The sequence below is a fragment of the Gasterosteus aculeatus genome, chromosome 4 (genome assembly GCF_964276395.1).
Source record: "Gasterosteus aculeatus chromosome 4, fGasAcu3.hap1.1, whole genome shotgun sequence".
NCBI classification, from domain to species: domain Eukaryota; kingdom Metazoa; phylum Chordata; class Actinopteri; order Perciformes; family Gasterosteidae; genus Gasterosteus; species Gasterosteus aculeatus.
The window spans coordinates 23696037-23723543 of record NC_135691.1 but is presented as its reverse complement, the minus strand read 5'-3'; the positions used below and the strand labels follow the sequence as shown (position 1 = coordinate 23723543).

General features: G+C 41.5%; 2 protein-coding genes across 26 annotated transcripts in view; both read right to left on the bottom strand.

Annotated features, from left to right (window-relative positions):
• Positions 1 to 667: 667 nt before the first annotated feature.
• Positions 668 to 11883, bottom strand: aebp2 (AE binding protein 2). Of its 2 annotated transcripts, none has more exons than XM_040173270.2 (8): positions 11208 to 11883; positions 5865 to 6090; positions 5102 to 5209; positions 4827 to 5013; positions 3033 to 3157; positions 2891 to 2958; positions 1079 to 1192; positions 668 to 979 (listed from the first exon to the last, which is right to left on the bottom strand). In XM_040173270.2, exons 1-8 carry the CDS (start codon positions 11705 to 11707, stop codon positions 967 to 969), a joined length of 1341 nt encoding a protein of 446 aa, XP_040029204.1. In that variant the 5' UTR covers positions 11708 to 11883; the 3' UTR covers positions 668 to 966. The 2 variants fall into 2 exon arrangements, with proteins under 2 accessions (XP_040029204.1, XP_040029205.1); XM_040173271.2 differs by having other exon boundaries at positions 1075 to 1192; positions 11208 to 11825.
• Positions 11884 to 14690: 2807 nt separating this feature from the next.
• LOC120817254 (pleckstrin homology domain-containing family A member 5) overlaps positions 14691 to 27507 on the bottom strand; it is a 117611-nt gene continuing 104794 nt past the window's right edge. For 10 of the 24 annotated variants that reach the window (XM_040173247.2, XM_040173256.2, XM_040173248.2 and 7 more), the window contains 9 exons: positions 26495 to 26630; positions 26253 to 26288; positions 24826 to 24947; positions 23988 to 24179; positions 23752 to 23868; positions 23507 to 23614; positions 20921 to 21066; positions 20121 to 20287; positions 14691 to 17218 (listed from right to left, as the gene is read on the bottom strand). In XM_040173247.2, coding sequence (XP_040029181.2) covers positions 17184 to 17218; positions 20121 to 20287; positions 20921 to 21066; positions 23507 to 23614; positions 23752 to 23868; positions 23988 to 24179; positions 24826 to 24947; positions 26253 to 26288; positions 26495 to 26630 — 1059 coding nt within the window. In that variant the 3' untranslated portion in view covers positions 14691 to 17183. Of the gene's footprint in view, positions 17219 to 19515; positions 19645 to 20120; positions 20288 to 20920; positions 21067 to 23280; positions 23615 to 23751; positions 23869 to 23987; positions 24180 to 24825; positions 24948 to 26252; positions 26289 to 26494; positions 26631 to 27507 lie in introns of those variants that run through there. The other 14 variants (XM_040173249.2, XM_078101399.1, XM_078101396.1 and 11 more) reach the window with 7 other exon arrangements.

Here is a 27507-nt window from a genome sequence, read left to right as displayed (position 1 = left end):
AATAGACAAACGGGCCTCGTGTACGAACGCTTTAATCCACCACACCCCCTAACACATTTCATGCAGCGAAACCCCGGCACGGCCCGCTCAGATTCGGACGTCCTGTGAGCTGCTGGTGGCCCTTTGCAACAGCTGGAGCATGATGGGATAGATGGGAGCAAACTCCTTCCCCTGGCGGGCCCTCACTGTGACACTTTGACTTTTGACATGATATTGCATGTAATCCGGCGGGCTTCTCCTTCCCTAAAGACAATACTCGTCCTGCAGCGTTGGCCACGCCTGGGAAAACACTGCGGTTGCTTCAGCAGGCTCTCGGATATCTGCGGTCAACTCAGCTGACACTTGAATTTCAGTGCACATGTATGCTGACGTTTACGGTAATAAACATGTAACAGGAATTAAAGCTATTCAACCAATTCAAGACAAATTAATGTGTATTCAGGACCTATCCTACGACTGGGCCAGGCTGACAGTATAGCCTCATACAACAGACAACCTACAATACATTATAAGTAGCAAAATAAGTTTTACATTGGTCAGTCATAACCACAACAAGTTCTTTATGGAAGAATAATGGGGCCATGTTCAATTTAGAGAAGTCTTCTTACAATGTCGGTATTGTTGATTTGCAACCACAACAGCTGGCAGGAAAATAAATCAGACTGAGTGGATGTTGGAAGAAAAGTTTAATAAAATCAAACCAAGCAATGTCAGCTATATGCACATAAACAATATCTATAAATCTACAGTACAGTAAAAAATGAAAAGTATAAAAATATATTACAAATCTCAAGTATTTACAAAGAGCTGTCTTTGACTCTACAAGTACCTAACTGTCTAAAGTTACATTTCTGTCAGTTGAGTTACCTAAAACAGGCAACATCTTCTACATGCCCTCTGCAAACTTAGCAATCCCCTTCTTCGAGGTTGGCTTAGCAGGAAGTAACAGATGTCCTCTGGAGGTGGTTAAAAGAACATCCTACAGCAGAGAAAACAGGTTGGGATATTTCTCTCTGATGTTTTCACCAACATCCAAGAGTGTGCACCCCCCACCCTCCCTTCCTACCCACCTACCTACCTATAGATGTTGGGGTCCAGTAGCACAGCTGTGTCTGTGGGTAGTTTGGACAGATGAACCACCTGGGTCTTCTGCTGCAGTCTGTCGCTCTCATTAACCCACACGTCCGGCAGTCTGACAGAGACAAATACATATATATTTATCTCCTCACATGCAAAATATGTTTTCTTGTAAGTGGAAAGCTTGATATTCTCACAAGATTTGAAAATGAATTTGATGTTGGGTAACAATGTCATCTAACAAAACAGGTTCAGACATTGTTGTGCAACAGGGCTGTGCAACAAACTACACTTTAGGCTCTTATTTTGCTACAAAATAAACACATGACTTGATTCAGGGTTCATACACATTTTGACCAGTGGATTTCCATGACTTTTCCATGACTTCAAACAAAATTTCCATGACCAAATAAGTGTAAAAGTGTATAAGTGTAAAAGTGTAAAATGTATAAAAAGTATAAAAAGTATAAAAAGTGAGAATACCAAAGCATACAGTGTTTCCCCCACCATTCAATTCGGTCTCAAGATGTTATAATTATACAATTATCCACTATGGATGAGTATCGCTTGGGGTTTTCTTGATACCAGTGCTAAAACGATACTTATAAAACATACCGGTGCCTAAACAGTGCCATTGTGCAGGAACAAAAGATATGTAACTTGTATTGAACCCATTTATGTTGGATTGATGCTCCTTGTGTGTCTCCATGTATTGACGTCGTGATTGCAGTAGGTGCAACACAGAAGAGCTGCGTTAGGCACAAGAGCATATCGTTTATCTGCCGTGTGACAGAATGTAGTAATTGTATATTATGTTGACGCATTGAGTCATAAAATAAACACAAAACGAAAAGAATCAAATGATCTCCGGTCATTCGAGGAGGAAAATTGAGTCACGTGTCTGCCGCTTAATACGGCTCAATGACAAAGAACACCGAAGCAACGCCGCCACACCCTCTGTTTACAACTTGGAACTGCTGCTAGCAGACGGGCAGCGCACGTCGGGAAATGTCGGTGTCGCGTACAGCGCCGGAGGCCGAAGAGAGAGACGTGCTGCTCAGCATGGTGGCTTCGCTAGCAGTCGCCCTCTGATGGGGTTTCTGTAGTAGCTTCGCTAGGGGCGGCGCAGTGATGTCTGCTTCCTTTAGCACAGCTCGTTAATGCCACTCTCCCATGTTTGAAATATATCATGTTCCTCCACATTACTTACATTCTGCTCGCCCAGGGTCTTTGTTTGTCGTAACTCATGAGATGCACTTTTCCATATGTAGCCAACCATGGTTAAATCTACACTTCCCTGACAAGGTGGATGATTCCTGAGCTACCGAACTTTTCAGTTAAGGAGCGTTTACACAGCCGCGGTGCAAATTATTTGCGCTGCGAGTATCAGAGCATCCTGCGTCTCTTTAAAACCATATGAATGATTTCAAACGTAATCTTAAATGAACCACATGACCATAGAAATATAACAAATTTCCATGACTTTTCCAAAACTTTTAGGATTTTATTTCTTTCCATGACTTTTCCAGGCCTGGAAATGACCATTTTGAAATTCCATGACTTTTCCAGGTTTTCCATGACCGTACGAACCCTGTTGATTATATGAGGGCATTCATTTATGGTCTCAGCCGGAGGATAAATATATCTGCCTTTAAGACTCAATTGTCAATTAAAACTTGTCATTTATTTGTGCCTCAGATCCTTTCAGCAGCTGGAATTGAGTTATGAACAAACAATTGAATCCATATCTAGATTATTTTGATAGGGTTAGGAGTAAATGAAGACAATGGTAAAAGAGGGAAGCACAACTTACATGTCTTCAGGTGACCAGTGCAACAAGACCTTCACTTTCCCAGAGTCCTCTTTCCTCCGGGCTATTACCTGAAAATACACAAACAGGCATGAGATACTGCTGTGCTGATGCCCAATGACATCAACTGTGTGTGTGTGCCCACCGTGCTGTGGAAGACCACACTGTGTCCGTTGCCCAGGCTCTCAATATGTGTTGCCAGGTTGAGGCAGATGGCTCGATGGCGGATAGCATCCATGGTCTGAGCATCAAAGAAGTCATGTGGCCGGGCTGGAAACAAAAAATATATTATAGTACTTAAAGAAGAAAAAAAGCTAGATTCAAAAAATAATTTAAAAAAAGATCCAACCCGCAAAAAGTCCAATGTTGTAATTTATTTTCCAACCCAAGTATGTAGCAGCAATTTCTCAAGTCCCTAAAATTAGCAAGTTCATCAAGACAGTAAAACAGATAGCCATCCCCTTTCAAAACCACGCCCCCAAAAAGATCAGCAACAACAATTACCCAAGTAATTCCTCTTCAATTACAAAAAAAAGTCACAAATTTCCATGAAGCACATGTGCCAGTGGAAAGAGTGCATTCCTTTGAAGAGCAATAAACGTCAGCCTACATCCTGTACACTAAGAAATAACAGAACAGTGTGCCTTTGAATATGTTACAGATATTTACATTATGTGTATTCATTTGAATTAAAAGCCTTATTCTCTGACAATCTAAACTCATTTATGACTGGAGCTAGTCTAGTGGCTAGAACGTCCAGCACTGTTTCCAGTCTTGATCCAAACTTTCATCTGACCATAAGGGGGGAAGCGACCCAAATACCAAAAAAGAGGAGAATATTAATACACAAGTACCTGTACAGCGAAGTTAAATTCATACCAAACATGAACGTTTTTGCCAGCAACAAGCATTTTCAATCCTGAAGCCTTTGTATTAAAGTGGTCTTATGCTGGGTAAAGCATTTCGCTGAAGGAAATTATCTAGGCTTTCATCTAGGGCTACAATCACCGCCTCTACAGTCTCTAACAGTCACGTGCGTGTTATATTTAAGGCCATAATCATTTCAGTGTTGTATTCTATTCTCAAATGTGTGTGAAATTTTCACAATTAGGGCTGTCACGATATCAAATTTTTGTTGTGCAATTATTGCACCAACATTTATTGCGATATTATTGCAATTTTCAGACCATTTTATGCCACATAATGACAATACAATATAGTAATAAAAGTAATTTCAAAGAACGTTTTATTTGTCAGGATCGGAATGTAAAAAAATATATTCTGTCTAAATAAAACAAAAAAATAATAAGTGCAAAGGACACGGAGCGTGCAATATGGAATGCCGTTTTAGTCAAAATTAAATAAATGAATAAATATTATATTCCATAGTGCAAAGCATCAGGCTTGGTGCAATGCGGTCGGGTTTGAAAAAATGTGTCCAGGGAAAGGCACGCCCCGCGGCAGCCGGGGAGGTTTAACGCGGGGCTTCAACCGCCGGCAGGGCGACGTGCTCCGCGGCTGCAGGGAGAGACAGAGCGAACGAGCAGTCCGGAAGAACCGACAGTAGTTCAGGTTGAAAGACTGGGCGGATGGTTGTTGTTTTAGGTGAGATTTTAGCTTAGTTGGGTTCACTGCTTCTTTGGGCGTCTGTGTGTGTGCCGCCCCCCACAAGGAAAAAGGACAGGCAGCGCAATCAACTCAAATGTTGGTGACGTTCATTTATATGTAAAATGAATATCGCAGCACCAAAAATGATTGCACGCAATTTCAGATAGTATGCGATATGTCATTTTATCGCATATTGCGACTTGAGTCATATTATATTACATTGACCACCAAAATCTGATCCCATCAGGAAGACGTTTCTGAGAAATGATGACTAGACTGAAAAGCTGAATACAATGAATGTGAACATGTGTATAGGGGGTTTTGAACCTACGGAGGGAGCGCCTGTGTTTGTTCTTGAGTTTCCTCCTCTTGTTGAGGCCGGCCTTCGATGGGGACTCCTCCTTCACTTTGCCCTGATTGGACATTTTGGAGGAACTCTGGGAGCTGAAATGAGTAGGTACGTGACGGGCCAGCCCACCTTGAGAGGCAAATGTGGCGTTGCAGCCTCCCACCACACACTGCAGGAACACAGATGATTCACAGATGGCTTCATGGTGGACAGGAAGGAGAACATCTAGAGAACTGGACATTATTGTGTGAGCTCACCTTGAATGGCTTATCTCCGCTGTGGGTCAGCATGTGTCTCTGCAGCCAGCTCTGACTGGTGGACGGCGTGTTGTACACTTTACAGCCCTTCCACAGACACACAAACACCTGGGACACACACACACACACACACACACACACACACACACACACACACACACACACACACACACACACACACACACACACACACACACACACACACACACACACACACACACACACACACACACACACACAGTGAGAGAAAAAGACAGGTGAGACTACCATAGAAGAACATAGACCTCACACAAAATACTGTGTCTGTGCTGGAGAGATTCAAAATAACAAGACAGAGGTGAGTGATTTTCAAATGTTAAGCCTTCAAACTAGATATTTGAAGAATGCATAATTTCTCTCAATGTCTCCTGTGAATTCATTCATTAAATCTATCAGGCAGCAGTAAATACCAAGAACATGCTGTGCAGATTGTGTTTGTTGTTTAAACACAAAGAGGAATGTTGAGAAATCATTTTTTGTTTAGAGATCCTATATGAAAAACTCTAGCTCAATAATTCAAATTTTAGTCAATAGGGCATAGGTGCACATTGAGCTGGATCAAAGTAAATACAGCCCTTTTCTCTTATCTTGGTCATCATCACAGTTATCTGATCAGCAGAAGAGCAGCCCGACTGTTGGGTAACCATCTCTAATCATGTTAATCATCATAATTAAAACCCTGGGGAGCCACGCACATGCAGTTAGTCGAGAGTGAAATACTGACCCCCCCTCTCTGCCCGTCCACATGTGTGCCTCGGATGTGTTCGGCCAGGTCGGGGCTGCTGGGAAATAGCAGCTGGCAGTGATCCCAGCAGCACGTGTAACTCAGAGACTTTCCCCCGCCTGCTGCCGAGCCACTCCCCCCCACCGCACCGTGACCGTTGAGCATGGCCGGGGTGGAGCGCCCGCTGGACGCCGTGCTCTCCATGTCCATCAGAGTGCTGCCGATACTAGAAAATACACACACACACACACACACACACACAAAGAAGACATCAAAGACAATACTACAAATTCTTTACAAGATACACAGTGCAGAGCAATAAACAGCTGTATAATTACACACTGGTTTGGACTATGTGAATAGCGGCAGGAGGTGGTGTTACCAAATGAGATGGAGTTATTAAAAACACAACCAGACGACCACTATTGTTCACTTTATGAATGAAACAAATGTACTTGTTGTTTGTGCCAGTGACATTTTTTCCTTTATGTCTTTCCGCAATTCTCGCACTAGCACCCGGCAGGCCAGGCTTCCATTGGACAATATTAGCTAAACCATTTTACACTATGAATCAACAGGGAGGATAATACCGTATTTTCCGTACTATAAGGAGCACTTAAAAGCCTTTAATTTTCTCAAAAAACAACAGTACGCATTATAATCCGGAGCGCCTTATATGTGGATCAATTGGTTAATCGGTTGATCCATACTGGTTGTACACGGCGCTCAAGGCGCTCTGCCAATCATGCCAAAGCTCGGTCTACGACGGCGAGATGCTGAGCGGCGCTCAAGCGAGTGAGATATGGAGCTTAATTCAGGGCGCGTCGGAGAAACAAAAATGTCGTTCTTGCCGAGCACTTCATGAGATTAAAGAGCGAGAGACGGTGCCCTTTTCTTTACAGTAGCTGAACCATCTTAACGGGGACAATAAGTTATTCTAAAGGCTGGCGCATGTTTCGGTTTCTGCGTCGTTGCGTCGACGTACTCGTTTCAATTCATGGTTCTAAATGACTTGCGTGTAGTGCAGAGCAATTCACCGCCAGAACAACAGGTGGAGTAACGTGTTTCTATTGAAGACGACCTATAGAGTCACGTCTTTGTGTGTGGAAGTTGTTGGTTTGTTTATTTATTTATCATAGACTTTATTGCCCCGTGCATCGCCACTGCTGCTTTTCATCGCGGACACATTTGTTCCGTATTTTCCTCCACAACTTTGTGCACTTCAACAGACGTTTGCGGAGATCTCCCTCCATGAATCAGAGGCCATCCGCGCGTCCTTATAGTCCGCCAATGACGGCTTGTATAAGCGGTCATATTGACGCATTTCTTCTGACAAAAGTTCTTCAATCTGATCCGTTCTCTCGTAAACATTCTTCGTTTTAATAATGGCGGTATTGTGCTATGAACCTCGCAGCATCGATCGGACCCTGAAAGCCAATTTTTTATCATTCATTTCAACAATCACTAGATCAGTGGTCGATACCGGAAACTTTCACTGTTGACCTCCAAACCTCACCGGGGGGAAGATACTGTTGCAGAATGTAGATCTGTCCATTCCACCGTAGCCATATCTACGCGATTGAGTTTAGTGCTTATTCATTCATCCACTTAAATTTGCAGTGTTCATGTATTGTTTTTTTAATGAATCATGACTATAAATGTAAAACATAATTGAAGATTTAAATTCTCACATTACTATTATTATTATAATTATTTAAATCTGAGGATATCTGTAGAGTTGTTAAATGTAATCCCCAACGTTTCAAACACATTCCTGCCATTGATACAGAGGGGGTTGCAGCCAAATTCCAGAAAGCATTTGCTTTGCCAGGTGGAGTGGACATGGAGATGGTTGATATACAAAACGACAGCGCTGAAAGACATGTCAAGGGAGAGAGGTTTCCTCACCTCAGCGCATGTGCACTAAAAGCGAGTGCCTACTTCGGATCTTTACCTCTGTGAAATGAAAATCACCAAATCAAAGTACGGGAGACGCCTCACCGACTGCCTCAGACTGGCTGTCTGTGCTTTGAACCGAACTACAAGGCACTCACAGTGTTCTGTCACAGCCATCATACTGACTTAAGTCACATGACTTCTGATGGAATTGTGATGGGACACATTACACACTTACATTAGTGGCACTGACTGAGAATTTAGTCAGTGTTGTAAGATCAGTTGATAAATAAAGGTTCATCCTGCCTGCTCATTGCCAATTAAGCTATAGAGTAAGTTCAGACGGGAAGACCATCCCCTCACGCTAGACTTGTGGGCCCCTCACTCGTACTGCTTCCTCACCAGCAGCACATATTCTATACCTGCGGTCAATGTCAAAGGAGTCAGCTGGTTATTGCCCTACAAGGCAGCTGTGCTCCATAGATGCTGGGTTCCTTGTTGTTCCTATCGTTTTAAAAAGTAGGCTGGGGGCCAGAGCCTCCAGTTATCAAGCTCCTCTTTTGTGGAACCAGCTTCCTCTTTCAGTCCAGGGGGCAGATTCGGTCAGCTCTTTTAAAGTAAAACGTTCCTCTTTGATTTTGCTTATAGTTAGGGCTGGCTCAGGTTACCCCGGACCAGCCCTTAGTTAAGCTGCTATAGGCTTAGATTGACGGGGGACATCTTAGGACACACCGAGCTCCTCTCTCACGCTCTCTTTCTACAATAATTCACGTTTTAATAATGCACAAATTCAGCTTCTTTCCGGGAGATTTGTTGTGCTTTCTCCCCTAGCAGGTCTCCATAGATCGTAGTTCCTTCTGGACCCAGGTCCTGACACCTGCAGTGGCCCTGCTGACACCTGCTGCTGCCATCATCATCATTACTATTTTAGATATTAATCATATTACTGAAATCATAAATCAACATTACCCTCTCCTAGTCTTTGTGCTCTCCCTCCCCACAGGCTTCTGATAGTGGTTCGATCTGATGGTGGTTGCCCCTGCAGTGGTCCTGCTGGCTTACTACTCACAATTATTTTAATAATTTCTGTCATAGGAATTGAATGTATTATACATTGTTCATTCTGTACACATGGCATCCATTGTAGTCTGTCCATCCCGGGAGTGGGATCCCTCCTCTGACGTTCTCCCTAAGGTTTCTTCCCTTTTTTTCCCTCTTGGAAGGGTTTTTTCATTTTTTGGGCAGTTTTTCCTGTGCTGATGGTGGGTTTCGGGACAGAGGATGTCGTATGTGTACATACTGTAAAGCCCTCTGAAGCAAATTTGTAATTTGCGATTTTGGGCTATACAAAATAAAATGAATTAAAATGAATTGAATTATCAGCTGGGCGCTCCCAGCGATGAGCCCAAAGTCAAACCCTTTTCGGTAGCCTATCAACTGTTGCTGTCTCTTTTAAATGTGTTGTATCCCCGCCTCGAACGTACCACTACCGTCTCATGCGACCCTCCGCCTCCCCAGCACCATCCGCCTTCTCAGATGCAGCACCCATCTGCATCTTTAGCCAACTCCAGCAGAACCTCCAGCCACCACCACCAGTGTCTGGACTCAGCAGGGGCTTCATATATGACTGCCGCTCAGCGCAATCTCATGAGTTTATTTGTCATTGAGTTCAAGCAACAAATAAACTCATGAAGGCATCACCCAGTATAATAAATGATAATTACTAATCATTACCTTTTCTCTCCTGATTGAAATGTATTTTTTCTTGTTCATATTGTGGTTAACAAATAATTTCCTTTTTATGTTCCACTAAAATTAAGTGACTTGGTGTGTTTTTGGTCACATCAATTTGAAAGCTAGACCAAAGTGTTTGATTTCATTCTATTACAATTAGGACAAATTAAAAGTCTCATGTTTAAGTACAGTCTGGACAGTTTTTCTGTCAAAGGTAGATCTTCAAGGCAGAGGTCAGGGATCTTGGGCTTAAAAAGGTTCATGACTGCACTAGATAATTTGACCATGAAAGTAGTCACTAGTTGCAGCTAACTACTAACCACTCAGAAATCATTAATTTTTCTGTTGGTGGTTACAGTTGGTGGCAAGGGGTCATAAAACTGGAAAAGTAATATGTGTTGTGTTCAGTAGTGACCTCACAATTTTGCAGTGAGCGCCATCTTCAGCTTGTACTATTTCAGTCCACGAGGAAGACCCGCTGATTTCGATGCGTGTGAGCTCCTTACTTCCTAAGGAGGTACTCTCGTCTTTAAATAGGCGATCTCTGCGTCTTCATTTTACATCTTTTGTTCATCTGAACATACTCACAGAATTGATGGTGATACTAAGGTAGTGGTGCAGGGAAGGCTCAATATTTGAGTTGGCAAGCAACCCTTTTGAACTGTAAATCGAAATCTTGTTGGTGGCCGTTTGACCTGAAGTTATGGTAACTGATGAAAGAGATACATGTCTGCTGTCTGTCTGCTAGTGCGAACGCATACACAAACATATGGGTGCATGTGTCATGGCGGAACTGACTTGCCCAGGAAAAAGATATATATATATATATATCTTGGCTAGTAGAGCGAATGGATCGGCAGATGGAGGCCAGGCACCCCCCTCCCCATTGAATGGCATTTAAAAAAAAATAAAATCCAGTTTTATCGCAACTTCTGCTCAAGATTCATAAAACATTTTGGCCCACTGTAAACGTGGTGGAACTCCTTACCGAAGAGGTTTGTTTGAAGGACAGTATGATGTCATTTAAAATGGTCTTGTTGCAACGAGCAACCGAGAGTTAGCACCCATGTATTTAAACCAATGTTTGGTGACATTAATGAGTTACAATCAAACGATTGGATAGGATCATTTTGTTAGAATAACATTTGATCTGTTGCATACATCCCTAGTTGAAAGCAAGCGCCCCGTTGGAGGAAAACCCCCCAGAGGTCCTTCTCCTCGACCTGCTTGGAGGATGCTCCCGCGAACCCCCCGCGTACAGATGGAAGAAGCTGCGGGAGGAGGGACGCCTGTCGGGGGGTCACATAACCCCGTTACCACCGTAATAGAAAACGATGAACGGCTCTGAGCTGATGAAAGGGACTTGCCCTATATTCAGATCAGCATGTGGCCACATGCGGTTCTCACATTTGATCTTCGGAGAAAAAGCGCGAGATGCCACTTTATAAAGACAACCCAACGTTAATCGAAACCTTCCAGTCTACGGACATGTCTTGCGGTTGACCCGTGTTCAAAACTTTCCCCACTAATCCCGGGCGACGTTTGCTCGAACCCGTCGATGAGGTCACGGGACTTTCCTCGAAACGACGACAGTTAGTCGAGTTCGGTTTGAACCTGATGTCTAACAGTTAAATAACAGTGAACTTCGCACCGCAGCGCGCCGCTTGCTTTCTCCGGCGCTAGGCCTCTACGTGCCGCACACACTCAACAGACCTGTCCTCGGAATCCATCCGGCTGAGCGGCTCTCCGTCGGACGGGGTCAGCTCTGCGCCGGCGGATGTTTTGGTTCCGTGATCGGCTTTCTCCGCCGCCTTCGTGTGGTCGGCCGGCGCTGAGGAGAACGCGTTCTCTCCCTCTCTTTGTTCTGAGGAATCAGTGCTGCTCGCCAAACTGCCCCGTGCGGGACTTTTCTCCGGTTCGGAGACTTTACCGCTGTGTACCCCTCCGCAGGTGCCGTTCTTCTCGCTCGGTGCCGCTCTTTCTTTGCCGTCGTTATGAAAACGAGACAGCGTGTCCCCGTCCTCTTCCTCCGCCGCACCACGGCCACTGATCACGTCCATTTCTGCACGGTGCTCGTTGTTGTCGCCCGGTTCCTGTTTGGGGTCCGGCGCGGCCTGTCCCTCTTTGCCGGTTTCTGCCGTTTCCCTGGTTCCGTTTTGATCTGACGTTGACTGGGCATCTTGTTCGGTCCCGTCGCTAGTTATTTGAGCCATTTTAAACTGTAAAGAAATTAATTTTAGCGACGTTCCCCTCGAAAGTTGACTTCGGGCTGGCGTTCTTCCTACACTCACTCTCCGCTTCAAGCCTACAACTCAGCGGGGGGTTTGGGTGACGTCAGGGCTCCAAACGGCCGAAGCTGTTTTATTAAGCAGATGTCTCACTCTGTAGTCATACATGCATCCAGCAAAAATGTGTCAATACATTTGAATAACGTCTACTCTAAACAGCGGTCCTTCAAAACAAATGTTCCCTGTGTTTTTTCGTATTCAATCCAAGACTATTCGTTTTATTTTTTACAGCTCAAAATCACAAATGACTAGGAGGGCTTTAAGTGCGTACACTTGCGACATCCCCTGTCCCGAAACCCTCTAATCGGTGCATATGGTTTACAATCTTAATATCTGGCAAGTGAATGCAGACTAACCCAGGTCCTGACACCTACCGTGGCCCTGCTGACACCTGCTGCTGCCATCATCATTGTTATTTTAGATATTAATCATATTACTGTACTCATAAACCAACATTACACTCTCCTAAAGTCTTTGTGCTCTCCCTCCCCACAGGCCTCTGTGGATGGTGGTTCTATCTGATGGTGGTTGCCCCTGCAGTGGTCCTGCTGGCTTACTACTCACAATTACTTGAATCATTTCTGTCATAGGAATTGCATGTATTATACATTGTTCATTCTGTACACATGGCATCCATTGTAGTCTGTCCATCCCGGGAGTGGGATCCCTCCTCTGATGTTCTCCCTAAGGTTTCTTCCCTTTTTTCCCTCTTGGAAGGGTTTTTTTCATTTTTTGGGGAGTTTTTCCTGTGCTGATGGTGGGTTTCGGGACAGAGGATGTCGTATGTGTACAGACTGTAAAGCCCTCTTAAGGAAATTTGTAATTTGCGATTTTGGGCTATACAAAATAGAATAAAATGAATTGAATTGAATTAACCGAATAAGCCCAAACTGTTGGGTGTAATTGTATCAATAAATTATATTCCAATCAAAATAAAATTGACAAATTAGGATAACTACTATGGAGTTAGAAGATAGCATGCTAAACGCATTTAGTTTTCCTTTCATATTCCCTACTTTGATTTTGATGGAAAATCAAATCTGGTTCAGAGGTCGGTTAAAATACAACGACAACGAGGGGCAAACTTCTTTTATTTTAACGAGGGAGTCATCAACACAAACATAGACGATCTTTGGCATTGTGGCCTCTCAACTCCACGTGTTCCGACAAACAGAAAAATGATCCAACTCCACAGTGCCAAAAAAGGCCCGTTGATATCATAGCATAGTACACATCCCTGCTGGCACCACCAGTCTTTTGAACCACTTTACAGTCCATGACTTGCTCTTGACTTAAAAATACCTCCCAGTCTGAACACTTCATCTCTGAACCCTGCAGATGGCCCTCTTGTTACATTGAAATGAAGGCAGGCCTGCTTCTGTAATGTCTGTGCTAATGTTGAGCTGCACTCTCTCAAGATATCAAGGTTTGAAGGGTGATTTGCATAGCAAGATTGGCGGTTTGTTCTCTGGCTCTCAAACAACTTTGAGCTTAACGCTCTGCGGGGGTGGGGCTTCCATTTCCATCATCACCCAGGACCTCAAGTGGGAGATGAACTGATCAGCTCCATCACCAAGAAGGCTCAGCAGAGGTTGTTCTTTTTAACCCAGTTGAAGAAATTCAACATTCAAGACAATGATGGTGCACTTCTAAAAGGCCATTATTGTGTCCATCCTCTGCTCTTCCATCACGCCGCACCATATCATTCGCTCTGCAGCCATCACCAGGTTTGATTGAATATAGCAAGGCTAACTTTCGAACTGGGGTCTATGCCTCATTTTGGTGGGTTTAGCGGCCAGTCATGTTCTGACAAAGGCTGTGGCTTCTTTAGGCTGATGAGAAACGTCTCTTATTACCATCTTTGTGAGTGATTTGAAGTCTTGCCAGGTACAGTAGAGATGGTTGCAGGCCCAAATCAAGACTGCATAAAATGTATATGTACAATCACCAATTCTCTCTTATGAGTGTGTAAAGGTACTTTTGTATGAAAACAAGTGCAACTAATTAAGACAAAGACAAAACGAGTAGCTTATTGCATATAACTGGTACAAGGGCGTAAAGCTCCGCCGACTTCATGAGGACCAGGGACCTAAACGCACGTTCTTTTCCTCCGTTTAGTCGCAATGCTTTTGACATGGCCAACTGGAATCTCACGATTTTCTTTCTCTTGTTCATTTTTTGTTTTCATGACCAGTTTTTCTCTCTTGTGTTCTCTCCGGGTTTTCCTCCGCCTGCTCTGTGGCGCCACATTCGTCACTTGCACTGAGCAGTTCTATCAAAAGCCTCCACCTGTCACATGTGTTCGTCCGTATGTTGATTAACGAACATACGGTGGTTGAGGCGGTTAAACACCGTCATCTTAAGATGTGGCGTGTGAACTGGATGAAATGATGAGAAGTGATGGGAAGTTTGGATCATTTTACTGACTCGGCTCTTTGAATCTCGTTGATAAAATGAACAATTCTTTTTTCGAGTCATTCGTTCATTTCAACGGAGGGGGGGGGTTACTCAACATTTTATAGACAATTCCCTGGCCTAAATATGTCCACTGCAAACACAAGTGTCGAAGTCACTTGTATGTTCTTCAGACACTGCTCCAGTAAAGATTTAGTTCTTGATAATCAAAAGCTCTTTCATAGTGCTCATTTAGAGAGTCACTGTCTGGAGGAGTGCAAGGTCAGAAAGCAAAAGCAAAATGTGCCAACCAGGCAGACACAGGCCTGATAAGGATGAGCGCTATAGACACACCAAGCACCATGCAACACTCACGCTTTGTTCGTTGTGTTTACATTAATGTTAGGAGACCACACATTGTATGTGATTGGATCTTGGACTTGGACCTGATCCTCCTCCATGTATTCATTTGAAGTAACAAGCAGACAAAATAAAAACAAATAAAAAGACATACTTTAAGAACATCAACATTTATTTCACATGATATAAAACAGATGGGCTATTAACTTTGCATATTGAACCTACAACATTAATACCTCTGATAGTTAGAATATTCACTCTTCTTTTCAGTGTGTATATAAATTATTTTATTTTGTTTTATTTTTAATTTCTTTTTACAATTTATACATCTATTTTAAGTTGATTTAATGTCTTGGAGCTCCATAATACGACTTATTGCTTGGTACATGTGCTATTCTCCAATTCCTCAACACTATGACAGATTCCAACTCAAAATATCTGTTCACGTAATCTGTGTCATGTTGTGTTTATATCTTCTAAGTAATATACAGCAAAGAGAAAAACAAGGCGACGTAACTGACAAAAGCATACTGGCAACACATTTATCAGGTTGAATGTGTTGTTAACAGACTTCAGGTCACAAAAATAATCACAATGTATGCAAAACACTTATTTCTGTCCAAAAAAGCAGAGCATGAAGTGGTACCTTGTTGTAAAAGTAAAAAATGCTTTATTTTTATATATTTATATCTGTATATCCGATGACGGACAATATCTTATGTCTCAGGTACAGAGAGAAAATATAGTGATATGGGAGCCTCTGGTCTCAAATGAACACAATTAATAAAAATCTGCGCAGGTTAAAATTCGAAAGCATCAGTGGTCACTTTAGGGTTAAAGTAATGCACTGCATGTGTGTTGAGATTTGGTGCTTACCCCATCTATGGAGAGACTATATGCAGGTGTACACTCACCTCAAAGAACTCAGTGATAGCAAATATCCCCTTCTCTGGATCATTAGAATAGTCTAAAAATTATTATGTTAACATTAATTGAATAAGGTTAGGTAAGGTATCAAAGGTTCTGCGAATGTGTGTGTGTGTGTGTCAACACATCTCTATGGAGCTATATTAATCTCAAAATAAAATCACGATTGTGAAATGCCTTGGGGAAGAAAGAAAAACACAAAACCAACATATCACTACCGAGTGTTAAATATGGGGGCGTTTTTCCTGAGCCGTTTTGGGACAGAGGACTTTGCATGTGGACAGACTGTATGGCCCTCTGGGGTTAATCAGTTTATATTGTGTGCAGTTCACAACTTCACAAAGAAGTCATCAAAGAGGCTGCAGTGGTAAACAGTTCTTTCTGACACTGCGCTGGGTGTGAAGCCTTTAAATATTTTCTTCTTTAAGAAGAACATGTGCACATGTTAACACTTAACATGTGCACAACAAACCCTGACTGATTGGAAGGAAATAATTTTTGAAAGTTTGTGATAAAGCATTGGTGTGAATCATTCCAGTAGGACATGCACACAGACTTTCTGCATCAGAAGTTCCTTTTGGACCAGGACGCAGGGGCTTTAATGGTATTTTACAATGCTTTACACTGATATTCAGACATCTGTAATAGTTGTCCGTCTTACTGTTGAAAAAGATACAGAATCAATCAAGCTCACTACCCAGGCTGTGGATCAGCTGCTATACCCGCTTCACACGTGTAGCTGTGACCTGAAGAATATTTTGGCGCTTGTCCCTGTTGAGCAAACAATCCAATCCCAGTGGAAGAAATGTAGCCCAAATACAATGAACTAATTGTTGTGGTTCTACCGCACAGGGTCTCATCCTACTTCAGCTCTACAACCAAGTGATGTTACTCATTATTAGATATCTATTTCCTCACTCACAAAGTGAGCACACAGAGACCATTTGGTATGTCTTCACTCCCATACGTTTCTCAGCTTTCCATTCATCCAGAGCAACTGCAAAGATTTTTACTTCCACCGCATGCACCTGACACTCTCAACTTAAAAAAACATTTTCCTCTGAAAGTACTCGCAGCCATTTTCAGATAAGAAAAAATATCTGGATGGGAACACGACTTTGTTAAAAAAAGTAACAAATGTGATACTGATTAATTTTCAAATTAATTAAAAGTAGCACTTAAACTCACTCCCTACCTTTTAAGTATGTTTTTATCAGTTGACACTTGATCTTCCTTTATCTACCACTTCCTTTTCAATTATATACCTGGTATGGCTTCCTGATAATACACAGACAGACACTTGTTTTGAATCCAGAAAAAGTATCCGGACTGTAAAGAAAACTTCTTGGATTGCTGAGTTTTATTTAATTGAAAACGGAGATCATGTTTTATGCATTAACCATTTCACAATCTTAATTTTATGCTGACATGTTTTGAGACAAATCTCACTCCATAGAATTGGTGTTTTGGTCAGGGTTGTATCAGTATGGAAAGATCAAACATGTGGTAAAGAAACAGTTAATTTGCCTTTAACTTCTGTCTGAAAGAGATGGCGGCCCATCTGCGAGGAGTCCGTCTGCAGGGTGGTCATCCTCTCAGTCTTGGTCTGGTTGTGGCCTAATAGTAGTAGTAATCAAAGTAGTCGTCTTGTAAAAGCTGGATGCCGTGGAGCTACATTTTGCCTTTAAGGGACGCCAGTGGATGTCGAAGCCAGCGTTGCTCACGTGTCACTGCTCACCAGGGTGAATGTCTGTGCTGCAGGGAGGAGAGGACGGGATCATTTTTACTTTCTTATCTTATTGTTGCTAAAACAGAACAACAGTATCTCAACAATAGTGATAGGAGCTAAAAGTTAAAGAGTTAAAATACAGTAAAGATCACACTCCATACACTTGTAAAGTAGAGGAGGCCACCTCGTATGAAAGTCAGGGTTGTGCTACATTGGGATACATTTATTTAAGGAGCCCAGAGAACACAACAAGAAAGGTTGGAATTTAAGAAAGTCCCAGTAGCTGGTGAAGCAAAGACTGAAGTTGAGTTTTTTATTCTGTTCTGTGGGGCAAACCTGTGGTACGATTTCTGTGGGGCAAACCTTCGATTTCTGCCTGTCCTTTGGACAAACACTGCACCAGCACACCAAGCCTGACAAACAATCAGGATGTTGCAATATAAATATAAATATATATAATATAAAGTTTTGGGAGAAAATGTATGTTTTGTCAAATAGTGGTCCAACTGCCATTGGAAGAAAATAGCAACATATAATGGAATGGACATACTGATTGTTATCCACTTAAAGAACAACTCCACCAAAACAGATTTATCAAGAATTGTAAAAAGAAATATTAAGCATGACTTAATAATTTCTTCAAACACTTGTATGCGTCCAGTGATGGTGTTGAGGTTGTTTCTCTGGAATAGGTTGAAGTGGATGAATATATATTGCGTATTGAGTTATGTTTATAAAAACCTGTTTGCTCTTGGGGGATTAAAAGATGACTGATTCGAACTCTTTGGATAGTACTTGCTCATTATTTGGGCAACAACCAATGAGGTTGTAAGCCTACAGCCAGAGGTAAGGGTCGGATCTTTGTCTGGTTTGAGCAAAAGGGAAATGAGAGCTGTGTGTCTGTACTTCTTGATGATTTGACTCGATCGACCATTCTGTTAAACAAAGAGGATCAGTTGCCAAAAGTTCAATGCTTTTCATATCTACACATCGTAATGAATCTATAGCTCTTATGGGGCATTTTAGTTTGGGTCACAAGCACTGTTTTTTTGTGTTGGGTGTATGATTAAACTGTCAGGTCATGCGTACTGCTGAGGAGCCAAGGAAACTGCTGAGTGTGAAGTTGTTTGGACGAATGGTGCTCCAGGAAGCTACAAGCAGCAACTCCACGGGCCCATTCTGAAAAGGCAAGTTTTGAAATTTCACTGCACTAGTCTTTGAAGTGCAGAGGACTAGAATGACTTTGTATTTCATACATTATAGATAATGAATGTCTGTCTTCCCAGATTCCATTTTCATTACATGAGTTGCAGTTTCATTGTTTACCCACTGGAGGATGCTGTCCGGCCTTAGGAGCTTTGTAGTAGAATGGATTTGCAATGTTCTTCTTCTGCAGTGTCAAGAAAAGTTGATTTTATAGTCTTGTCATTGTCTGTGACTTAGTTGGTGCATACTTACCCAGTAGTAGGCCCAAGTCTGGGCCTTAACCCATTTAAGACTGTTGTTGATTTATTTTGAGCTAGATCTACGGACTTTGAGTCTAAAAATGTTAGCATCAATTTTATTAAGAGTGTGAGGTGCAAGATCAAGAAAACACTGATGTTTTGAATCTGCATTTTCCCAAGAGAAGCACTTGATATATTCAATATATTCTAATTGAACTGTCTAATTGCATTAGCTATAAATTGACTTGTACTAGCATTTCTCTTTTGGTTACAGTTTCAAAACCGCCAACTCCGCATTCTGCCACCGGAGTCCCTGCTCGCTATCCATTGCGCAATTGTCACCCTGTCACTTAGACACTCAAGGCCTCCTCATGTGTTTTCCATCCTGGTAATGAGCTGGCTGGGTGTGGACGCTCACTGTTTTGAAATCTTCACCAGAGCCTTCAAGTACCTAAAGAACTAAAAACTACATTGTTGCTGTTCGTACCTTGTAGAACCTTTTTTCTGCAGTCATTCTGATTGCTTGTTTATTTTTTTGCCTCATTTCAGATCTGCAGTTGTCTATCGCCCATCGTCGCCACTCGTCTGGATTGTTGGTTCGGCTACCAACTTGCACACGCTGACTGCTCTTCTGGATCCATATGTATAAATGTACAGTAAGGATAACTGGACTTTTGGACAATTAAAACTCCTAGCAGGGCATTAACCTTTTCCTGTCTCCTGAGTGTTTCATTTGAGTTCAGAACACAACACAGCCCTAACACTTTTCTATTATTCCAAACACTCAAAGCACTTTTATATTATGTGTCATGATTCATGCATTCACATATTGATGAAAGGAACTGCCATGCGAGGGGCTAAGTTACCTACCTTAACATGTCACGACAGTGCAGGCACAACTTTGAGAGCAATGTGGAGTTAAGTGTCATCAGCATGAACTAGCGGAGCCAGAGATTGAAAGACGACCGTGCTCTCCACTCACCTACAATACAACTTGAATATATTTCCTACAAATGACCAACAAGTAATTTTAATAATATGTGGGAACACCAATGAATAACTGTAATGTTGAATGTATAAACAGTTTGGTAATTATTCAGATAAAGAGTTTCTATGGCACAAATGGTTTTGTGGTGTACAAACACAGATTTTACAACTATGCATTCACTAAGATTCAGCCCATAACCGCATGTTTTAAGTACGTGGGCATCAAACAACAAATTATCTTTCAAAGTGGTATTCTACCCTGTATAATATATATATTTTTTGTATAAAATATTACCAAGCATGGTAGCTCCTGTCTTCAGTATGTGAGTGTATATTACTGGCTGAAGGACGACATGTAGCTTTGAGTGGCCAGAACACACCAGAACAAGAGCGATAAGTATAGTCCATTTACCATCTATTTGCACATGGGGAGGGATACGTTTTCGAGTCGATTAGAAAACACTTTGGAGGTCACATGAAGGTAGTTTTCACTTACAAGCCAACATGTTGTTGTTGTTGCTAGGTTTCTTTTTGTCTGCTGTCGGCTGGTTGGAAGAATTCAATCTCTTCTCGAGCTTCTCCTCCCTGTTGGTCTGTTGGGCTACGTCTGGTTCCTCGTCCCTTGGTTCTGGGCTCGGTGTTTCCGGCTCAGGAGTCTGGAAGCTACAATCAGCAGAATTGGTCACACTCTGGAAGGATGTGCAGAGAAATTTTAAAGGGGCTTATATTAACCCTTTGGGGGTTATAGAAAACACCAGATACTATAAAAGTGTTTTGGATTAGAATTCTGACATGTGCTTGTTTTATGGCATTTGGGTACCTCAAGCATATATTGAGGTGATTCGCGTTAGTAGCCTTCTGTCTTCCCTTGTAACCCAACACAGTGGCCTGATGTTGCTTATCTGGATATGTATACTTTTTGAGTAAGCCCCCAGCTATAATATCAATAATCACCCTGTCAATATACACTTTTTTGAGCCAGCCAAGTCTGATGCTGCATGTGACTGCCTCTCCCTCAAGCCATGTATCCACCGGGGTTACTGTTACCATGACTATTTAGCCTTTACCCCCTGACTGGATCTTCTGTTTATTTGTTTCACAACCAGCTACACAATAGTTCTGATGTGATCCTTATCCGGGTAGGGCGGCGAGCTTGGGAAAAAAACCTGATGACGAGATGATGGTCCAGACTGACACCAATCAATGTACTTGTTGTGCTAACATCATACTATGTATTCTGTAAGCATAGGACTGCGACGGTGCTACAAGAATAAACAAATTGCTACACACACACACCTGTTTTCCGTTGTGGTGTTTGTCGGCGAGCTGGTGAGATCTTGCTCTCTGCTTTCTTCATCCTCAAAAGGACGAAGGTGTAAAATTTCCACATGCTGAGGCTCTGTGCCCAGGTCAAGAATTACCACTCTCTGGCTCTCACACAGCTGAAACACAACCACTGAGTTACAAAGCGGAGAGCTGCGATGTGCTTGGATTCACATAGAGTAGTAGTAGAATTAGTACAAGGAATCTCACTCAAAGCAGACTGATTTCCCACATTAAATAGAAAGAATCGCATCAGTCATGTTAAGACTACTGATGTCTATCTTTTAGTTCAACAAGACGTCCATTGTTCTATCATATTATGCTATTTTTAACTTTAAAAGAAATAATGATAACGACAGAAATGGAAATTTAACAATGAAATACAGTTTATTTACTTCCTGACAAAAGAGTTCGGTTAGTGGATAAGTAAATAGATAAATTAAAAAATTGAAATTGGAATTGAAAATGCATTTCCTGCAGAAAATAAAAGCTGAAAAGAATTTCAAAGAATTTCAAAGAATTGCTGAAAATACATAAATTCGTAAAGTTGAAATGAATAAACAGAGTTGATGAAAAACAGAAATGAAATTGTTGAAAATACAGAGTCAAGAAAATACCATGCATGTTGAAGGCTAAAATTATTGAACTGCATAATCTACTAGTTATAATGTTAAATGGCAGAGAAGGAAGCTTAAACACATCCAAAGAAGTTAAGAGCTGAATTACAATAAACGAAAAGAAGGAAGCTAAACGATATTATTGTCAAAATAGCAGTAAAAAAGTAGTAGTAGTAGTGGTGGTAGTAGCAGAAATAACACAACAACAAGTGGTAGAGCTATTAGTAGTATTAGTAGAAAGTAACATTAGTACTGGTTTTAGTAGAAGTTGAAAGAACAGAGGTATTAGTAGGAGTAGTAATAGGTGGAGTTGTAGCAATAGCTGGAGTGGGCGTAGCAACCATTGAAATAACAGTGGTATTAAAAAAATTAGTAATAGTTGCAGCATAAGTTATAGCAGCAGTTGTAGACGTACAAGTAATAGCAATAGTAGTAGAGTTGCAGCACTGGTAGTACTAGCAGTAGAAGTGGTAGTAGTTTTAATATCAATAGCAGTAGAACTACTTACTTACTTACTACTTAGTAGTATAAATACTAGTAGTAGTTTTTGTTATAGTAGTAGGAGCAGTATTATCAGTTATGGTATTACTTCTACTAGTAGTAGTGTTTGTAGCAACATGGTATGGAGATATTTTTTATTTCCTGTAAATGCATGGTGGGATTTTTAACAATGTATGTAAATAATGAGAAGATCTTATGAGAAGCTTCAGGCGCCACACCGTTGCTTAAAGTCAATCTGGCCTCTTCCAGATGTCCCGGATTATATTCCACAAACGGAGGTACAATAGAAAGTTTCATTATGAGCTCCAACTAAAGCGCGCCAACGATAAAAGACAGTGCACTCAAAAACGAACTTAGGCAGTTGAGAAAAGGGAAAACCCCGGGGTTCTATATTTTTATTTTCTATATTCTTTGTTTCTCTATTGAGAAAGATTAGGATGTGTGTTTTCTGCAGTTGCCAATACACTTTCTAAAACTGAGATCCTGTGTTGCTTTTATTGATTTGTGTTTATTCTTGAAGGGTTATAAAAGGGTTACAGGTCAAGTGTATCACTCAATGGTCTCCAACTTAAAAGTGAGGATCATACATTACCCTAGACTGGTATTTACACTTTGAAATGTCACTTTTACCATAAAACGTTCGATAGTTAGTTAAGGCCCAATCTTCAAGCATACGGTGGGTTTTAATACACGAGCCGGTGGTAAAAGGGTTACATTTTTGGCATTTGCCTGAGTATTACACACAACACTTGCAGTGCAATCACAGAAGGAGCTTGGTTAAAGCCCCCTATACTTTCGGTTTTAGTCTATGTTGGACTGTTGTCCAACATAGACACTTTGGTCTTTTTAATCTTAACAAGTTATCGCCTCTGCTCCGAAAATGGCATACCCATGATAAAAAGTATACTTTAATTATTTTTCTGTAGAATAAAGTGGAAACCCTGTGAGTGTTCTGATGTGTAACAAATAGCTTAGATGTTACTAGTGAAGAAATAAATGCATATGGCAAACAAAAACCTCAAATAAAATCACTAAGGGTATCCAGCCGTTTTCTGGACTAATTTGCATAGGATATTTTCTAACTTGTAATCCCTGTTAAAGCTGTGTTTTGAGGACTTTCCAACAGATCAATGAGGATTGTAGCCAAGTAGCAAGACTCTACTGCTGCAAATGGTGTGAGGCATTCATATATTTGTACATGAGTAAACAATATTCCTGTTGGAAGTTGAATTTTATTGGATTTTGCCATAAATTGGCTAACTTGGGATGAACAGGTTTAAGGGATTTGTGAAGAAAGTAAAGCAAAAAAATGACATCATTTTCTTCTCCTATCAATTCATTTAATGTTTAACTTTCAAATGGGAAAATGGAAAGGTGCTGTAAAAGGAAGTGATTGGATTAAGGATAGCCTATTGGTGCACCCTGGCTGTGTCTTCAGTACCTCATCATCTCTGTAGTTGGCCTCGGTCTGTGGCTCCTGCACAACCTGCAGGACCACGTCCCCATACCGCTGCATCTCCTCAAGCTCATTTTTCACCTCCTCCATCTCCTGGAGAATGAAACAGAATTTTGTCATGATCTGTCAGTCATCATTAGAAATATGCACCTTTTTTTCATGTTTGCATTTCTTCGTTAAAGACTGGTTGCCAGCAGTTTACAGCTACTCAAAAGAAATATGTGATGAACCTGAGGGGCTGGTCCTGTGTGAATCCTGCTCTGCTCCATGTGAGCCACCTTTAGCTGCTGCAGAGCTGCCTCCAGCTCCCCTGGGTCTGCACAGGCTCCCTCTGCCTGGACCTGAGTCTGCACACAGAGACAAACATGTATATGTATATGTGTGTGTGTGTGTGTGTGTGTGTGTGTGTGTGTGTGTGTGTGTGTGTGTGTGTGTGTGTGTGTGCAGTGCGTGTGTGTGACATCACCTGTTGGATAATAAAAGGGTTGTCTTTGCTGAATGAGGGCGAGCGGGATGGGTTTTCTCTCTTCTTTTCCCGGAGTGCGGAGGCCTGCTGGTTTCTCCTTATCCTCTCCAACTGCTCCTCCACACTCATTCTCGTTCTACCCATCTCTCTCTCCCCAAACCCTGTCTGATCCACTACACTCCTCGGCCGGTCCTGTACCCAACAAGGCAAGAGAATGACTCTTGACTTCATGACCATGAAAACAGAGTCGGTATAAATGGGGTTTGTTTGTATGTCTCTTAACAACTGTAGTCAAAATATGTTTGGAAGGGTGGTGGTGGCATTCGGCATAAAGAAGGTTTTGTACAGATGGATCACTAGAAACATAATCATCAGTCTTTTATTTTAAGTGTATCTTTTGAGCAGAAATATTGCATTCACTAGTTCATTTGAAATTTTGGGACATATTCAGGAATAAATTTCATCTCAAGTGTCACGGTTTGGGTTCACGTCTTGTTTTATTTTGTAGTTTCATGCCTCTGGTGCTCCTGGGTTAACTTCACTTCCTGCCTTGTCCTGTCATCCCCTGTGATTGTCTGCCGTGTCCATGATTGGTTCCACCTGTGTCCAATCACCTGCACCTTCCCAGTGTCTTCAAGCCATGTGTGTCTCTTGTCCTGAATGTCCTACCCTCAGTGTCTTGCCTATTCCTGGTTCCTGTCTGCGGTTTGCTTTTTTTGAATTTTGACTATTAAAGTCCTTTTTGTTTTCAAACTCTGTGTTGGAGTCCTGCCTCCACCTACCCTGTTTGTGACATTAAGAATGTGTTGTGTATGATGGTGCTTAAGGCAAAACCTACAGGTCTGGATTCAGGCTTCTTGGGCTTCCTTAGGGTGACATAGGAGGGAATGTTGGAGGACTCTGACGGACTCATGGGAGATTTGGTCCTGGGGAGAATGATGCCCACTGGATAGGGGGGCACTGTTGGGATTGATTTAAACAAAGATACAAAACATGTCAACAAACACAATTACAATTACATACATTACTTACAACCACAATGGAAAAGCAATATAACATATAGTATATGTTTACATATACAGATAACATGCATATTGTATCTATAAAGTACCAATCTTACAGGCCGTAAGATTGGTACTTTTCGCTGTTCAAAACCTACGCTCTTTGCTCCTGCTTCCGGTGTAAGTGAGGTACCTTCCGTATGCTAGTAAGATTTAATTTATACATACGACTAAAATGGTCTCATGGTCACTACTGAAATTACTTGTATGAATACATGTGAAACGCTTGGACATCCTGATGCAAGAGCATACATACATATAACTGAAGAATTTTAAACATTTAAACATAAACATATATATATATATATATATATATATATATATATATATATACACACACAACCTTTTCATATATGGTATTCGAGTATAAAGTTTAACTTGTATGAACGTAAGCATTTCATATGTATATGACACAGAAGTATATATGTATGCGTGTGTGTTTCTCTCATATGTATGCGTGTTTCATATGAGTATGTATAATGTTTATAAATAGCATAGGTTTACAGAGTATGTGCAGAATGTGTGTGAGTGTTTCAGTAGTGTGTGAGAGCATTTAAATAGTGAACGTAAGAGTGTTTTACTAGTATGTGTGAGAGTGTCTCAATAGTTATGTCCTAAACGGCCCCTCATACACATGTGTTTCCAATGATAAGCTTAGAGAAATACGTTCTGTGTCTGCCAGGATTTCACTAGCAAGGATGACACCATTAAAAAGAAGCAGGGCTATGTAGGAAGTGGTAGGGTTAAAGAGATGTCTTACTCATGAAAAATGTGTCTTCAATTCACTTAAACAGCCACACCATCAAATGAGGACGTTTAATAGATTTATTAGAAGGTAAACGTGACTAAGATGTAAGGCTTGGTAGTAATAGCTGTCAATAATGCAAATTATATACTATTATGATGTAATTATGTAGTCTAGTGTTATGGCCGATTATGGCCTTTATAGATCAAGCGTTTTAAGGCACTTTCACATTGGTTTCACTTTCAGGAGCGAAGGTTGCTGCCTGGTTGGAAGGTTGTGTTATGACCATGGAATGTGACTGGAGTGGTGGGGTTGATGCTGGGAGCGTGGAGTCATCCACTCAGGCAATGGAGTGGGAGAATTGTGGCGACAGTGATGCCTTGTGCGTGAAAATACTTGTGCTGTTTCTGTGAGGATGGAGGTGAGCATGGGAAAGATTTCAAGGGTTGCCGGACTCACTCTTTTGCACGTCTTTTTTAAGAGGGCGAGGAGCATCTTGTTTGTTTGGCAGACATAATAAATTGTTAGATAACAAACATACAATGATCTGTCATGGCTTATTATTGTAAAGTAATTAAGAGTTGGTGGAGCCTAAAAAGATATTACACTCAATATTGGGCTGTTGTACTAAATACCAGCAGCATAAACATTCAGCAGTGACTGAGTGCACCAGCATCAGCTGGACATAAGTTTAGAGCTACCTGCGGAAGCTGAGGTGTCCTTACTCTCAGCAGAGCGCTCCATTTTGTTCTTGTCCTCGCTGTTGGCCTCGTCTCCCTCCTCCTTCACCGTGGTCAGCTCAGGTTCACTCTTATACAGCCGGTAGTCTGGCGCTTGCTGCGAGGAAGAGATTGCTCTTGGTCAGAATACACACACAGACTTGTGTACCAGGGGTTGTCACGCTGTTGATGAGGATCATTAGGGCCCCAGCACAGACTGTCGTTCGGCAGATGGTTGTTGAAATTTAATAGACTATAAGTACCCTTTTAATTTGAGGTGTAGTGCGGTTGATAATCTTTGGGGTGCCTCATTTGTTGAAAATACATTTGGCACTAGAGTCGAAGCCCCACCTTTTGGGTTTGGTCAGGACCTTCACAATGTAAAGGTAGCAACCTCTTGAGTTTCCATAGAACGACCTTGCCACAGAATGGAAGCCATTTCGCGCTCCAAGTCCCAATGGACCGATGTCCGGTGTCTTAACATTATCCAATCTGCCTGCCGGTGAATCTGACAGGCTGAACCGTGCGAGGGCCCAGTTCTCAGCAAATTGAATATCTTATTAGTGTTGATGGGTGAAAACCTTTTCTGAATCAGAGACAGTGCTTCATGAACCATAGAGGCAAGCGTAGAGACCTTTCTCAGGCAAAACGGTAAAAATCTCAAATCTATTGGGAGTTTATGACAGATTAGGACCCACCGTAAGGAGAGTGTTTCTAGAGAAACACCTATGAGATGATTTTACAAGAGAAATATGATATTTCAAGAAAAATGTATAATTTTATAACAATTTGTATTTATAGGAAAAAATTATATATTCATATTTTATATTATTACGACTACAAACTCATAGTTTTGAATAGAAAGGTTATACTACAGCTATAAAATAGCATGACCTTTTCTCAAAATCCCACATATCGTGACCAACATATATTACAATAGTACAGACATAAAGTGCAGTTCTATGGTGTGATGAAGTCACAATGTTAGTAAATGT

Coding starts and splice junctions, on each gene's coding strand:
- aebp2 (XM_040173270.2), bottom strand. CDS start 11,707: ATGGCTCAAATAACTAGCGACGGGACCGAACAAGATGCCCAGTCAACG. Junction 5,210..5,864: donor TGGACGGGCAGAGAGGGGGG/GTCAGTATTTCA, acceptor TGTGTGTCCCAG/GTGTTTGTGTGTCTGTGGAA. Junction 2,959..3,032: donor GTGTGGTCTTCCACAGCACG/GTGGGCACACAC, acceptor GTGTATTTTCAG/GTAATAGCCCGGAGGAAAGA.